This window comes from Astyanax mexicanus, chromosome 1 (assembly GCF_023375975.1).
Source record: "Astyanax mexicanus isolate ESR-SI-001 chromosome 1, AstMex3_surface, whole genome shotgun sequence".
In the NCBI taxonomy this organism is placed as follows: domain Eukaryota; kingdom Metazoa; phylum Chordata; class Actinopteri; order Characiformes; family Acestrorhamphidae; genus Astyanax; species Astyanax mexicanus.
The window spans coordinates 21430094-21446134 of NC_064408.1; the positions used below are offsets into that span (position 1 = coordinate 21430094).

At 39.3% G+C, this 16041-nt stretch overlaps 1 protein-coding gene across 2 annotated transcripts in view; it reads left to right on the forward strand.

Annotated features, from left to right (window-relative positions):
• The window catches only part of flrt1a (fibronectin leucine rich transmembrane protein 1a), a 28672-nt gene extending 12881 nt beyond the window's left edge, over positions 1-15791 (forward strand). For both annotated transcript variants that reach the window (XM_022667856.2, XM_022667857.2), the window contains one exon: positions 12254-15791. In XM_022667856.2, the coding sequence (XP_022523577.1) occupies positions 12396-14498 (2103 nt within the window). In that variant the 5' untranslated portion in view covers positions 12254-12395 and the 3' untranslated portion in view covers positions 14499-15791. The remainder of the gene's footprint in view (positions 1-12253) is intronic.
• Positions 15792-16041: the final 250 nt, after the last annotated feature.

Genomic DNA, 16041 nt, shown 5'->3' on the forward strand with positions numbered 1-16041 from the left:
CTAAAAGGGTGTTAGCATTAGCAAAAGGCAGAGGCTTGCATCTGTGTGCATTTATGTTTAGCTTAAAACAGCATCAAGCCTCAATGAAAAAAAAAACAGCAAACGTTAGGAACTTTAGGCTTATTTACATGTTCAAAAACCACTGCACACTGCTGTGAATAAAGACCTCTCTGCACTGCTCTGAAAGGACACAACAAGCTCATTAAAACACACCAGCACACCACACCATGAAAACTGCTGCCGCTAAAGCTAGCATAAAGGCAGGAGTTCATGCAGGCACACTGAAGCACATTTTAACACTGCTTCCTCGAAAGCTCCACAGGGCAATTTAGTTTTATTCCTTAATATTATTGCATGATTGCTATGGGCGAGGACCCGCAAGTGGAATAGCATTAAGAGCTCCCATATGTTCAGAACCGACGCTGCAGGGCTGCCATCAAAGCTAAACGTGAGCTAAAGTACGCTAGCACATTAAAGCACATTGTAACACTGCTGCCACGAGAGCTAGCAGGCTAAAACACGAGATTATGCTCGTACACTGAAACACATTATAACAATGCTGCCACTAAAGCTAGTATGCTAAACAGTAGAAACTAATTACAACTCTAAATAACATTATAACCCTGCTGACAACACGCTAACCAGCACAGTAAACTACACAGGAATGTAACTGTCATTTAATCTAGCATGCTAAAACAGTACAATATAAATATATAATTTATTGTGCTAAAACATCGAACATTCAATATAATAATTAGCACACAAAACTATGTTATAACTTTGCTGACAATAAAGCTAGCATGCTAAAACATCACAACATAACAATTAGCACACTAAAATACGTTGAAACTCTGCTGACAATAAAGCTAGTTTGCAAAAAACATTACAATATAATAATTAGCACACTAAAAAACATTATAACTTTATTGACATTTAAGCTAGCTAGCTAAAACATTACAGTATAATAATTAGCTCACTAAAATACATTAACTTTTCTGACATTTGAGCTAGCATGCTAAAACAGTACAATATAATTAGCACACAAATATATTATTACTTTACTATCAATAAAGCTAGCATGCTAAAGCATTACAATATAATAACTAGCACACTAAACTACATCATAACTGTATTCACATTTAAGCTAGCATCCTGAGACATTACAATATAATAACTAGCACACTAAACTACATTATAACTGTATTCACATTTAAGCTAGCATGTTAAAACAATACAACATAAGAATTAGCACACTAGAAAACATTCTAACTTTATTGACATTTAAGCTAGCATGCTAAAACATCACAATTTAATTAGCACACTAAAATATATTATAACTTCACTGATGTTAAAGCTAGCATTGTTAAACATGACAACATAATAATTAGTATGCTAAACTACATTAAACATTTACAGATATTTAAGCTAGTGTGCTAAAACATTTTGAAATAATAAACAGCACACTGTAACGCTGTGTGAAGGACGGGACGAGGAGAGCGGACGCTAATGCAAGTATCATTTATTATAGAACAGAAAACAAAACATAAATCAAACAGAAACTCAGAAACAGGAGACGAACTAACAGGCAGGATTTAACACAGCTGTGACAGACGTATACACGCACAAGAACCGACAAAAACACTAATGACAGAGACGCTTAAATACACACACAAGGCGGGAAAGAGAACAGGTAACACCTGGGGACTGACTAATGAGGGGCGGAGCTACAAATGGACACAAGTGAGTGGAAAAACACTGGCAGAACACAGGGGCACGGGTAACGTGGGACAACACAGGCACGAGGACAGACAGGAAACAGGGCCAGGCGTGACACACACTAAACTGCATTAAACCTCTGCTGACAATAAAGCTAGCATGTTAAACACTACAATATAATAATTAGCACACTAAAATACGTTATAACTGTATTGACAAGTAAGCTAGCATGCTAAAACATTACAACATATTAACAGGCACATTAAATGCATTCTAACTCCATAACATAAAAAGCAGTACGATGGCATGCAAAAGTTCAGCCACTCATTGTCAAAATTAATGTATACTTAAACGATTAGAATATGAACCAATCTCCAAATGTATTAATTATTAATTAATAAATTACACTTAAAAGAAACAATGTTGATACAATGTTGAAAAACAATCAAGACAGAATTATGCATAGGATTGCTAAAAAGGAAAATAACTACAAAAGACCTCCAGAAAGACTCCTGAGCAGAGTGTGACTAAACTAGTGGCTGGCATGTTTTTGGAAAAATTACAATTTCAAAATAAAGTAAAATGTAAATCAAGTAAAAAGATTTTGTAGCATTTAAATTAGTCTGTTCATCATGAAATTTTGTAAAATGTTGATGGTACTCTGGCATTCTGGTCATCCTGCATTACTGACACCAAACATCATAGTGGAATTCATAATTTTTTTAGCACGTTAAGGAATATTGTAACCATACTTACTTTATTTAAGCAAGCATACTACTTAAGCTAGTTTAATAAAACAATAACACATTACTTGTACCTACGTTTGTTTTTTATTGCTCTGTGCACTCCAGCCACTGCATGGATTTTTGCAGTCCCTTCAGCTTCTCTAGCTCTTATTTCATTTTTAATTTGGATTGAAGGTAAACAAGCTTTTAGATTGTAACTGTACATACTGGCTTTTTTGGCTAATAGTAAAGCTGGCAGACACTCCAATAATCGCAGCGTTTCAGTGATTTTTGTGGTTGTGTCTTAAACCTTTACATTAGCTGTACACTGAAACTGCTCAAATTCAGCATCTTTCACCATTTAATTATATTTCCCTGGGTTGTACAGTCCAGAACACATTGCATTTTCTTTTCATTTCTCCAACCGTAATCAGGATGCCACTATTAGTTCTAGTTATCTATCGGCTTCTGTCCACAAATGAGGTCTCCTGGTAATTGTGTGGGTGTTTTACTGGGTTTTCAACTCCAGCTTGTTTTTAACTGAACCTCTACTGTTTAATTACCATAAAATTCCTGTGGAAAGTGCGTTTTAAGAAAAGTACATGTGTGGGCTTGATTCTGCTGTCAGAAATCCCAGTTAGCTTCATTGCAGCTGTGGTTCATGTACCGAGTGGAATTTTAGTGTGTGTAGATTCGAGCTAGTTAGGCCAGTAAAATGAGTCATTATTTATTCAGGAACTGATTTTTAATCTTCAGCGTCGTTAAATTTTGGCCGTGCAATCAATAAGAGTGTGGGAGGGTTGTGTTCTTTTGATTTATTTGGGGTTTTAGCTCAGAATATGTTGATTACACCTTTAATAGATATTCTCTCGCAGAGGGCTTTTAATTTCTACTTTGGGGAAGATGAAGGTGCCATGCCAGCGAAGCTCAAGTGTGCAGAAAATAAACGTGTCCCCTTCGGGAGCTCCACTGCAATAGCATTGTTCTGATGAATCATACTCTGACTTTTCGGAAGGAGGGAAAAAAAAACAACAGGGATGGGAAATTACAGTGATAGAGGAGGAGAGAAACGGAGACCATGGCTGAATCACAGACTGAAAAAAGCCCACGTTTCTCACTATACAGAGCTTTTCTTATGATATAACTTTAGAATGTTAACTGTCAGTGGCACTGTAGGCCCGTAGCCCGCCTTGAGCTTTGAAGCCAAAGCTGTTTGAAAGGAAGACTAAAGGCGCATGATTAAGAGATGAATGCAAAGGGAGGGAAGGACGTCGAAAAGACAAAGTCAGAGAGGGGAAAAGAATGAGCAAGACGTGTATAATTTGCCAGAATGTGAAATTTGCATGGCTGCTGCATGACTGTCGGCGTCGCTCCACTTAGTGACAGTGACAGATTAATCACACTCCTCTCTGAGGCTGATGCAGTGTTTGAGGACACTGCGGTTACACACTGCAAGTGGAAACCATGCTGCAGTCAGTGTTTAGTGGAATTGCATGCACAGTAGGACTGTTAAAAATGTTTGTTTAAAGCAACATTATGTAGAATTTTACTTTTAAATAATAGCTTAAAAATCATGTTGATGTTTCACTGACTTGTAATACTAGAACATTATTGCTGATTTGAGCTCGGCACACTGCTAAATATCTTATGTTATTGTGGAAACATTGGCAGAAAAATGTGTAATGCTGCTGAATCAAAGACATTTTTTGTAAACTTAAGTAATATTACTCTAACGCCTCAGTCCACATGCTTTTTTCACTTTCAGTGACAGTTCTGTATTTCTCAGCTTGTCCAGAAATGCATGTGTAAAGCGTGACCATGTTGAGTTAGTATTAAGTAGAAACACCTTTTGCCTCAGTAACAGGGTGAAGTCTGTTTGGATGAGTGTCTTACTCTTTTACTTTTTTTTGAAAATAACCAGCTTTTCAAATTGTTTAGAATTGTGTTCACCTGATCTACCTGACAAGTTGTTTAGATTGGCTAAATAATGCTTTCGGACTGTAGTTTTCAAAGTGTAGCTCAGACTGTAAATTGAATTGAACATTTACCCTTTGTTGTTTCACTTATATTGCTTTGGTTTTTATAACAAACAACTGAATAAAATATCAAATCTTATATGTGACATAGTGGCAAAGTTTAGTCATCTTGTAGGAGGAGTACTAGAGCTATCAAACACTTTTTGGAAGTCTTACAGTTCTGAGATATTCTTGGGTAGTTTTATATGAACACAATCTCTATCTACACATTTCTTGTGATATTGAGTAGGGGGAATGTGAGAGCCGTTCTAAACGTTTCAGTTTGTGTCTATTAAGGTACTCCATGTTGGATTTTGAGGTCCGTATAAATCCTGGTATAGAAGCTGTCTTATTTTTGACTTAAGCTTTTAAAAGAATGGTCTTCAATGAAGCCCTTGAACGCCAGTGGTGCTTAATCTTGACCCTGATGATACAACCTGATTGTGTTATGAGTTACTACAGAAAATATAATCTCTTAAGAGATCTTGAACAGTTCACATTACTATTACTATTATTCAAGATTCAAGATTTTTATTGTCACGTCACAGAGTACAGGTGTACATGTGAGTGAAAAACTTGGGTGCAGATTCCCACCAATGCGCAAAGAATAATATTTACAAGAGAGTAATAAAATAATATAAAATATATAAAAATAGGACATACAGATAACTTACAGTATAAACACTATTTACAATACACTTAATTACAATAAACATGATAACTTACACTATAGACAAATATTGCACAGAACAGATATGCACAGATGTAGATATGGATAGTGTGGAAGTAGTCAGTATGTCACAGTATAGCTATGAGTAAGTGCAGGTAAGGAATGAGTTGAGTGGGGAGTGCAGGGGGCAGAATGCTGTATAATATGGAAAAGTCTGATAGATGCAGTGTAAAGTAAAGTGCAGGGTGCAGAGTTTGTATGGGTGTCAGTGGGGTGGGTTGGGCAGAACACCGTTCTACTGGCTATTCCACAGCCTGGTTGCTTGGGGGAAGAAGCTGTCTCGGAACCGGCTGGTTCTGGTCTTCAAGCTTCTGAGCCTCCTTCCACTCGGCAGCTGTGAGAACAGGGAATGGCTTGGATGGAACGGGTCCTTCATGATCTTTTTGGATTTCCTCAGGCAGCGGTTGGTGTATAAATCCAAAAGGTTTGGGAGCTCATATTATTATTATTATTATTATTATTTTTACAAATTCTGCATTCAAATTGGTTTAACCTTATTAAAAACATTTGAACAGTGTTTTAAACAGTAGTGTATTAAATGTAACATTTTTAAGCTATTATATAATGGTACTAAATGCATTTACAACAGCCCATGTCTGTGTTAAATTCCATGAGTCCATTTGCCAAAATGTGCAACTGTTCTTTTGTTTATTTGTTAATAATGTCACGGACTAAAACTGCAAGGAGTAATTATGCAGACACAGGCATTAGCTGGCAATATGTTTGGCTTGTCAACAGAAATAGTGGACACTGAAAAAAACAGTCAGAAAAGACCGTAAAAAGTTCAATAATTTGATTCAGCCTCAGGCCTGAATTGCTTATTAAGGTCTGATTTGAGCTTTTACAACACTTAGGGTCACATAACCTTTGCTCAGGACTAATGATTTCAGTTTTTTATTTTTTTTATGGTACAAAAGAAATAGTTACTGAGTATTACAATTTGCTTTAAATGTGTGTTTTGTGTTGTGTTTTGATACTTATATATATATTCTAGAATATATATGCAATTTGACTAAATAGCATTTAATGGTATTAATAATTGGGTGCCATATAGGCATGAAAGGGTATTAAAAAGACCCTTACAGTAATTTCCCATAATATTGCATCATTTGTATTGAACTGAATCCCTTTAGACACTCTACCCAGTTATATCACAGCTGAGCCTTTAAACAACTGAAAAAAATTCAGAAGGACTGAACCTTTAGATAGAGCGTGCTCCATTTCTTATTCATTTATTCATGTTTGAATATTCTCTCAGTTTTTTTTTTCTCTTCCCTCTCCTCACATGGCTGCATGCCCTCTTTGCTCGGTTGCCTGCCATTTTGCTGTGGGTGGGGGTCGACTGCTCGGTCGTTAATGCTTCGAGGATTTATATTTAATCTGCGATTCGATGTGGAAAAGACGTTGGGCCAAATGAATTTTGTGGCAACAGGTTTTGATTGTGAAACAGGCTCCTTTAGTGGCCAGCAGGGATTTGCTCAGTAAACGTCCTCACTGAAGAGAGAGAGGGGGAGGGTGGAAATGGAGGAAGTGGGTGAAGAAGAGAGACTTAGATCTTGATCAGCCGGTAAACTGTGCAGATTTGAGATCTTTATCAGCCAGTAAACTGCACATTTTATATCTTAAACAGCCAGAACACTGCAGATTTTAGATCAGTCCATAAACTGCAGATTGTAGATCTTGATCAGTCCATGAACTGTAGAATTTAGTTTTAGATTAAACAGCAAAATGTGCAGATGTTAAATATTGAATTAAATATTGAAAGATTCGGTGTTCTATTTTTTATAATTGTATCTGCAACCAAATTGGTTTTACATTATTCAAAGAAACTTCCCAATCTCTTCTGTTACAGTAGTGTATTAAATTAGCATTTTTAAACTATGATATATTGTTACATTTACAAACACATTTTCTACAGGCCGTGTCTGTGTTAAATCCCACCAGTCTCCAGTCTCATTCTCCTTTGCCAGAATGTGCAAGTGTGCTTTTGTTTTATTTATTAAAAAATGTCACAGACTAAAATTACTAGAGTAATTATGCACACCAAAGCATTAGCTGGCAAGACATTTGGATATTTGGCATGCACTCTCAACAGCAGTGGTGGACACTGCAAATCCCGGGAAAAGCTCAATAAGAGCACCTTCAGAATCCCACGGTTTACCATTATATTACATCCCATGTGCTCTGGTAAAACTGGACGTCTTACAGTAGAGCCAGTAATTCATTGACTTGTGTTTCTGTAAATCTCGGATAAATAACCAAGTAGCTCAAGGATGGACTGTTAAGCTGTTGGACAATGTGATTGGATGGATGGATGGATGGATGGATGGATGGATGGATGGATGGATGGATGGATGGATGGATGGATGGATGGATGGATGGATGGATGGATGGATGTTCCGCCTTTCTTAAGCACGATTTGGTTGTGATTATAATTGTTTTTTGAAAAGCGCTACAATAGCAACAATACTAGTGTGTTTATCACCTTTTTTAAATAAGGTAATGTTTGTATTATTGTATCATGGAATTTATTATTGATAACATTAGATACTTTTTTATGAGATCATTAATATAGTTTTATATACATTTTCATATGAATTATTTTATAGGAATTTGTTAAGCAACATGGTTTTGGATTAGTTTATTAATGCCGGTTGAATGAGTTATTAAATAGCGGGTTGGATTAATTCATTAATAGAGTTTTTTTCATATTGTTATTAATTAGTTAATACAGTTTTGTATGGGTTAATTAATGCAGTTTTGGATTAGTTCAATAATGCATTGTAAATAAGTTGCATTTGCATTAGTGCATTAATATTAAATTAATTTATTAATACCAGTTCTTAATGTCTTTAGTCCTCTATGGAAGTGGGGTGTTCCAAGTAGTTTAAGCATGGTTTTATAACAGCCACATGTTGCATTAGGAGTTTTTTTCTTTAGAATTCTGCATAGTTCAGTTATTTTATTTTTCTATTCAAAATAACTAATAAACCTGATGAATGTAAAATAGAGGGAAATCTAAAAATATAAAGCTCTGGAAACAAATAAGAGACCATTTAAACATTATGAGTTTCTTTGATTTTACCAAATTGAAAACCTCTGAAATAAAATCAAGTAATAGATGGATGATCACCAACCATCAAACCAAGCTGAACTGCTTGAATTTTGCAGTGTGTAAGACTGGTGGAGGAGAACGTGCCAAGATGCATGAAAACTGTGATTAAAAACAATATTCATTTTACTCAAACATATACCTATAAATAGTAAAATCAGAGAAACTGATTCAGAAACTGAAGTGGTCTTTTATTTTTTCCAGAGCTGTATATATATTTTTACCTAACAACATTGCATTTACAGGTTCCAAGTAGTGCTGGACGATATGGGAAAAAATATATATCACAATATGGAATTTTTTTATATCACGATAACGATATATATCATGATATACCACATGTGAGTATGTTTTCAGTTATTCTTCAAAAATATAACAAAATAATACTTTGCTTACTTTTTTTCAACTTTATTTCAAAGTGACATTAAACCCAACTTTCACAAATGAGAATTACTACCTTTTAGTGCAGCAATAAATATGTATCAAATGAAAACAGATGAGGTAGATGCAGTAGCCAATTTTTTCAAAAGAACAATGCGTCTCCATTGTTCGGCTCTCATGAGTTTAATAACGCAAAGTAAACCGGTGTGTCTGCACAATAACAGAAAGCAGCGTCATGTCGCAGAATCACATTATGAAGCTTTTTTTGTGAAGATTACTTTATTATCACTTATAAAAACCAAGTTTATGCAAAGTGACCATGTCAATACATTTCATCATAGCCTACTTTATGTATTTGCATGAATAATTGATAAAATTACTGTAGAGACGATAGAAGGTAAGTAGCACGATAAACACTTTTCTATCGTCCCCACAATATTTATCATCATATCGCATCACTAGTTCCAAGGTTAATTATTTTGTTTGCAGAGCATCAAAAGATGGTGTGTTAGAAAACAGAGCAAAATTTGTCTTTTATTTAACTATAGATATGTTAAACATAGAACATGGGATCTTTAGTACCAAACTAAACAAGCATTTGACTTGTCCAGTTTAAAGCCTTCTACTTTTTTTTTTACTTTTCTCCTGATGAAGTCCTTTATTGTGTCAGCAGTGTTTTTTTTTATTTATTTTTTTTTACACTTTGATTTTCCCAATACTTTTTGTTTTATTATACAAATTATACAAACTTTTTGTGGCATATCTAGCATTTTTTTTTTTTTTTTTCAAATTTTTCTAGCCCTCTGATTCGCAAGGCTGAAGAGAGGACAACACATTGTGTGGTAATGATTTTAGACGGCTCTGGATCTGGCTAAAATTGTCTGTGTGATCAGACAATCAAATCTAGTAGAATTGTCCCTATTGTTAGTCTGTATTTTCTCTTGAACAATGCATTTTTTTCCCAAACCATTCTAAATAATCTTCAAATTTTAACTTTATCTGAGAATAAACTTTCATATTGGTATGAGAATTTCAGTGACAGTATGAAAAAGAAAAGGCTGCGTTTTGCCATGTCCACATTTTATTTCTTCTCTTCTCTTCCTCCATTTTTTAGTCATTCCCCTCTCGTGCCTTCTCCGGCTTGTCTGTCTATCCAACCTCATCCTTCCATTTTCTTTCCCATTTCTCAATTTTAAAAAGCTGATATTTACAGGCATGCACGGGCACACAGATAAGCATTCTCTTTGGCTTTATCTTCAGCCTGCCATCGAATATAGCTGCATCTTCCCGTATGCCACTGTCCCTTCCTGATAACCCATCGTTTTTTATTTCGCTCACACGCACATGGCAGCCGGGAGCACTAGCTCTGTTTTTTATTGTTATGCTGTGAATTTTATGGGAAAAGATAGTGCAGCTGTGGACATGCTCAATCGCTCTTGTTCGGGCCTGTCCCTCAGTCCCTGGATGTAAATTGATACAGTCTCGGGCTGCCCTCGCGCTGGGATATCGGAGATGCAGGGGGGTGGTAGGGAAGGGCGGAGCCAGAGGCGACAGGCTGTCTGGACAGCCCCATTTTGGCCTATTCCCCAGTGATTCAGACACACTCCTGACACACACACTCGCACACACATTTTATACAATGTCAGGACGTACTGTCAGGTGATGCATATGGCCCACATGTATTATAAGCAGTCTCCTCTTAAAGTATTGCAGTGGCAAGGCTATGGTTCCTTTGTTATTTATGGACACTGAAAACCTTTCTGAGCATTAATAGCAGTCATGTCCAATGGAACCTGCGAGAAATGCATGTGTAGTCTCCTGCATTGAAGAATGATCTAATTTCTGACAGAGGTGTTTATCTGTTTGCAAGGACAATTTTATCCAGACACTAATGGCAATGATCATTACCACCCACTGCACTGTCCACTGTGAGTGGTAATGCCAGTATGCATGTGACGCTGTAGATCAAGGAATGTTAAATTCCTGCACAAATTCAGAAATTGAATGTCCCATTCAATTGACACCCACTATCAGGCCTGGTTCCAAAAACAAAAACAAATCTCTCATCAGGACCACCCCAGGAAAGGAAGAGCAAGAGTTCCTCTGTTGCACAGAATGAGTTCATCAGAGTTACCAGTCTTAACCAGAAACTGCAAGTTAACAGCACCCCAGATAAGATCACCTAAATACTTCACAAACACTTTTAAGTTACTGCATGATTCCTTATGTGTTTCTTCATAGTCTGGATTACTTCAGTATTAATTTTACAATAAAGGTAAAATATAATATACAAACATTGAATAAGAACTTTATAAGCACCAACCTTTTGACTGGTACTGTATATATAATACATTTCACAATATACACATAATATGACATCTGAGTGAAGTGCTAAGTGTGAAATATGCAAAAGAAAATATGCAATTTTACAAATTTCTATCATTATTTCAACAGAATTATATACCAATGTATTCAATATATTTAATATAGGCGTACCTGTTCTTTCATAAAACAACTCTCAGTACTGTATTGTGGCATTATAAATACACACATAATCATCCTTGGCACAGATACATGTGTTTATAACACTCACTGACTGTGTGTAAGCATAGCAAACCTATAGCAGCGTATTCCTTTAATAGGTATTATCAATCCTAGGCGATGATGGTCATGAATGAAACCTGGAGAAGTGTCTGTGCATAATACAGTGTTTGGTATTGCTTTCGCCATGTTGCTTTTTCTCCAACACTGCTTAATCCACACAATCACAACTCCATATGCTTCATAATCCCTCCTGCTCCCCTCTTAACATCAGTCTCTCTCTCTCCCGTTCTCTCTCTGTTTCTGTTGTCTATGACGGAAGTGACCCAAATACCCCGTGATTTCACCAGCTGTTCAATCGCAAACATGCAGCCTTATCCCTCACCCTAAACTCAACCTCACAGACTGAAATGGACAGGTCCTTAAACACAACATGCACATACATACATACTGTAGGTGCCGGCACAGAATGTCAACATGCGCCGGCTGGATTCACGAGGAAGCGAAGGGTGCTTGAGTTTGAAAATATTTGCCATGTTTGCAGTGGAACGACTATGTCCACACACTTTAGAGCCGCCTCAAAAGTGATGCACATGCTCAACGCACCCCTTTAAAATGTGCAGGATTTGCCCATTCCAATCTGTCATTGGTAATGTTTACGTCAACGCCTTTTTTATAACATTGACTTATGTCCTGTTACATTAAACTCCACATCTCAGTGAACACTATTTCGCTCGGATGGGAGATGCCGTAGAGTCGCTTTGGCCCATTTCTCTTAATCGCCCTCGAAGTGCTCTCATATAGCACGATGACAGTCAGATCCATTCCCAAAGTATAGGCAGATTAGTGTAGCTGTTGAGTTGAGTTGTGACTGTGTATAATTGGTTTGACTCTGTTTGGACTTGGGATCTGCGATGTAAGAAGCATGTGCTTCATGTAGCATTTAATTTTGTTATTGGCGCAGCACAGGCAACTTGATTGACTTTGGGTATTAATTTAAGCTTGTTTCTGTGTGTCTCTCTCTTTTCCCTAGGGTAACCAGACTGGGCCTACTGTGAGCAAATACTGCAATTGACAAGGAATCCAAGGAAGGAATATTCTGGGATCTGTGAAGAAGCTGAGCCTAGGGAGGTTCTTTCCAATAAAGAGGAAAAAAGGAGGAAGACGTCAGCATCATGGTTCTTGAAGGTGTGGCTGAGACTCGTGACTGTCTCTTCCTTCTCTTACTATGCCTCACAATACTGATTGAGGTACTGGAATGTGCCGCAGCTGCCTCACAGGGATTGGACGGTGAGGGGGACGTTGTGTGCCCCTCTGTGTGCCGCTGTGATGAGGACTTCATCTACTGTAACGACCGTGGGCTCAGTGCAATCCCTCCACTACCCCCATCCGCCACTGTTCTTTATCTTCAAAACAACCACATAGATAATGCAGGACTCCCCACCTCCTTAGAACACCTTAGCACAGTGCGGGTCATATATCTCTACGATAATGAGCTGGACGATTTCCCCATGCACCTCCCGCCATCGCTACGAGAGCTGCATCTTCAAGACAACAACATCCGGGTGTTGCCCCGAGCTGCTTTAGCCAGGCTGCCTCAGCTGGAGAAGTTGCATCTGGATGACAACTCAGTGTCCACAGTTAGTATAGAAGACCAGGCCTTCGCTGACAACCCTCGTCTTCGTCTGCTCTTCCTCTCCCGAAACCACCTGTCCAGCATACCCTCTGGGCTTCCCGCCTCTCTGGAGGAGCTCAGATTAGATGACAACCGCATCTCAACAATTCCCACGCATGCCTTCCGTGGATTGTCTTCTCTTCGCCGCCTTGTCTTGGACGGGAACCTTCTTGCCAACCAGCGCATCGCTGACGACACCTTCTCACGCCTTTCGAACCTCACAGAGCTCTCATTGGTGCGCAACTCTCTTCAGACTCCACCTCTCAATTTGCCAAGTGCACACCTGCAAAGACTCTCTCTTCAGGACAATGCCCTAATCCACATGCCGCGGGGCTCCCTAGATGGAATGCGCAGACTGCAACGACTGGATCTCTCCGGGAACAACCTGACCACACTTCCTAGAGGTTTGTTCCGAGACCTGGAGAGCCTGGGGCAGCTGCTTGTTCGTGGTAACCCTTGGCACTGTGGATGCAACCTACGCTGGCTGTATGACTGGCTGGAGGCCAAAGGAAACACAATTACAGTCCGAGGACTCACTTGTCAGTCACCAGAGCGTGTACGTGACATGCCACTAAGGGACCTTACAAGCCAGATGGATGACTGTGAATTAGCAGCTGCTGGAGGTGGAGGAGTAGGTGGTGCTGGGTCAGCTGCTGCGGGAGGGGCTGGCAGCAACAGAATGAGTGGAGCAGGAGTAGCAGCCAGCTCTACCACTCTGTCTCCTCCGCAAGGCTCTCTATTCACCTTGCGCTCAAAACGACCAGGACTGGGGCTTCCGGACACAGCGATGGACTACACACTTGGCAGCAGTGGCGTGGGAAAGAACCTGGCCTTGAATGTGAAACCTTTGTCCCATGACAGCATCAGGGTTACGTGGAGTGTGGCTCAGCCTTCTTCTTCCTTCAGGCTTAGCTGGCTCCGTTTAGGGACTAGTGCTGCCATGGGCTCCATCACAGAGACGCTGGTGAGGGGCGACCGCAGAGAGTATCTGCTTACTGCCCTCCAGCCGGTGTCTAGCTACATAATCTGTATGGTGCCACTAGTCTCTGGCAGCGTGAGCAAAGGCGGCATGATTGGCGGGGACACTGACTCAGATGAGGCTCCGGTGTGTGCCAAGGCTGAGACATCTGATCCCAACCTGTCCGAAGTAGACCAGGGAGATGATAAAGGCTCAGAACAGATTACTTCACTCCCACTTGCCGGGATTATCGGCGGAGCAACTGCCATAGTTTCCCTTGCTTTTATCTTTGGCATATTCTGTTGGTATGGGCATCGTGCGGGGCGCTTGTCCTCGAGGGACCACTACAGCCGCAATAGTAGCGCACGCAAGAGCAAGCATTACGATGACTACATCGAATCAGGCACTAAGAAAGACACCACCATACTGGAGATCCGAGGACCTGGGTTCCAGATGACCCCGATGGCGGCCAGAGAGCCCCTACAGCCCAAGCCGATACGAGAAGATTATATCATACATACAATCTTCCCCTCTAACGGCACAGGGCTGTACAAACCACCCAATAACGCGAACAACTCGGGCTACGGTACAAATCGTGGCTACCGAGAAGGAGGTATCCCAGATATAGACTACTCCTACACGTGATAGGCCTAATTTAGTGAACACTGTTAGAAATCATGTACTGGATAGATGCACAGTTTTTTAATCAGTGTGGGGTCTACAGCACCCCTTTGTGCCTTCTGGTCTCCATTCCAACCTAGCCTGCTGCTCATGGCACCGAGGAGGCTCTTAATTGGCCCAGATGCCTGCTAGGAAACAGCTTTCTGTGTCTCGTGCCAAGAGGCGGCCACACCATTTCAGGTGGTGATACCAACTGCTATTTTCACTCCCCTAGTGTAACCTGGTGTGTCCTCAGCATCACTGCTTTATCTGTGACTTCCTCGCCGAGGTGGATTCAAGGACAGCACACAATGTATTTAACACACAGTTTCTTTTTTATGTTGAGCTCAGACAAGTGGCACTTCTTGGAAGAAGAATAAAAAAGAAACTAAATCAAACATGACCTGGATGTAAACCTTCTGCTATTGTGGCTCTGATTATTAGCTGCCTAACAGCTTTAGAGCCTTTCTCCTGACTTGAAATTGTGGATGCTTTGGTTTTTTTTTGCGGAATTTATTGGTTCATTCCTGAAGAACTGAAGGAAAAGGAGTTTGCTAAAAAAGAAAAAAGAGAACAGAGCACCATTGTGGATAAGGATGGCCCAGAGGACAGTCCCTGGCGCTGAGGGAATCAGAGGATATCTTGCCAGAGCAGTTCTCCTAGGATTAAAGGGCCATGGGAAAAACCTGGGAGGACATTTCTGATCTGTTTTTTATTATTATTAATTAAGACCAATGACAATGAACTCGTAACACCTGCTGTTCCATTGCAATGGAATTATAATTATACAGACTTACAAATATTGGTCATGGATGGTGATGCGTCACTAGATTCAATGCCTCAAAAGACTTCCTTGACATGCCAGCAAGTTGCCTGACGATAAAAACAAAAAAAATGTAGCATAGTGCTGAAAGCATTATGCTGTCTGGTTCTTCTTAACATAGACCTGAAAAAAAAGGGGTCGCAGAAAAGGACCAAGTTCAATTTAACTGACACTTTCACACAGAAAATTGCACCACGGCGTTATTATATATATTGAATACAGGCAAGGTGTGTAGATATCACATCAGACTTTTTTGGACTTGTGAAAGTGAAAACATATTCTGTGTTCCAGACCTTATGTTTTGTTTTATTTTTCTTGTTTGTTCATTTATTTATCCCACATTTGCTGTCTTTCTATTGGTTTACATTTGTTCTCTGTTTTTAAATGATTTGGTTTAGGTACAGATGAGTCAGTCCTGCTGCTGGTGACATTAAAAAACACTGTGGTTTTCCCTAGTCCTGTAATTGTTGTACTGATGAGGGTTATGTTGTGTTAAAGGGGTCACTTCTGTTATTACTTTACTACCTGAGAAGGTCAATCTCATGATGCACTGGTGTAAGACTTACTATACATCTACTGTATAGTACCAACACTACTCGACTGTACTTAACTGTAAACGGTTTTGATATCAGATACCTGGTTCGTTTTCCACAACCAGAGCTTCCAGAGAAATAGACCTGGTGAGCTAGAGCAGCTCCTGCTGGA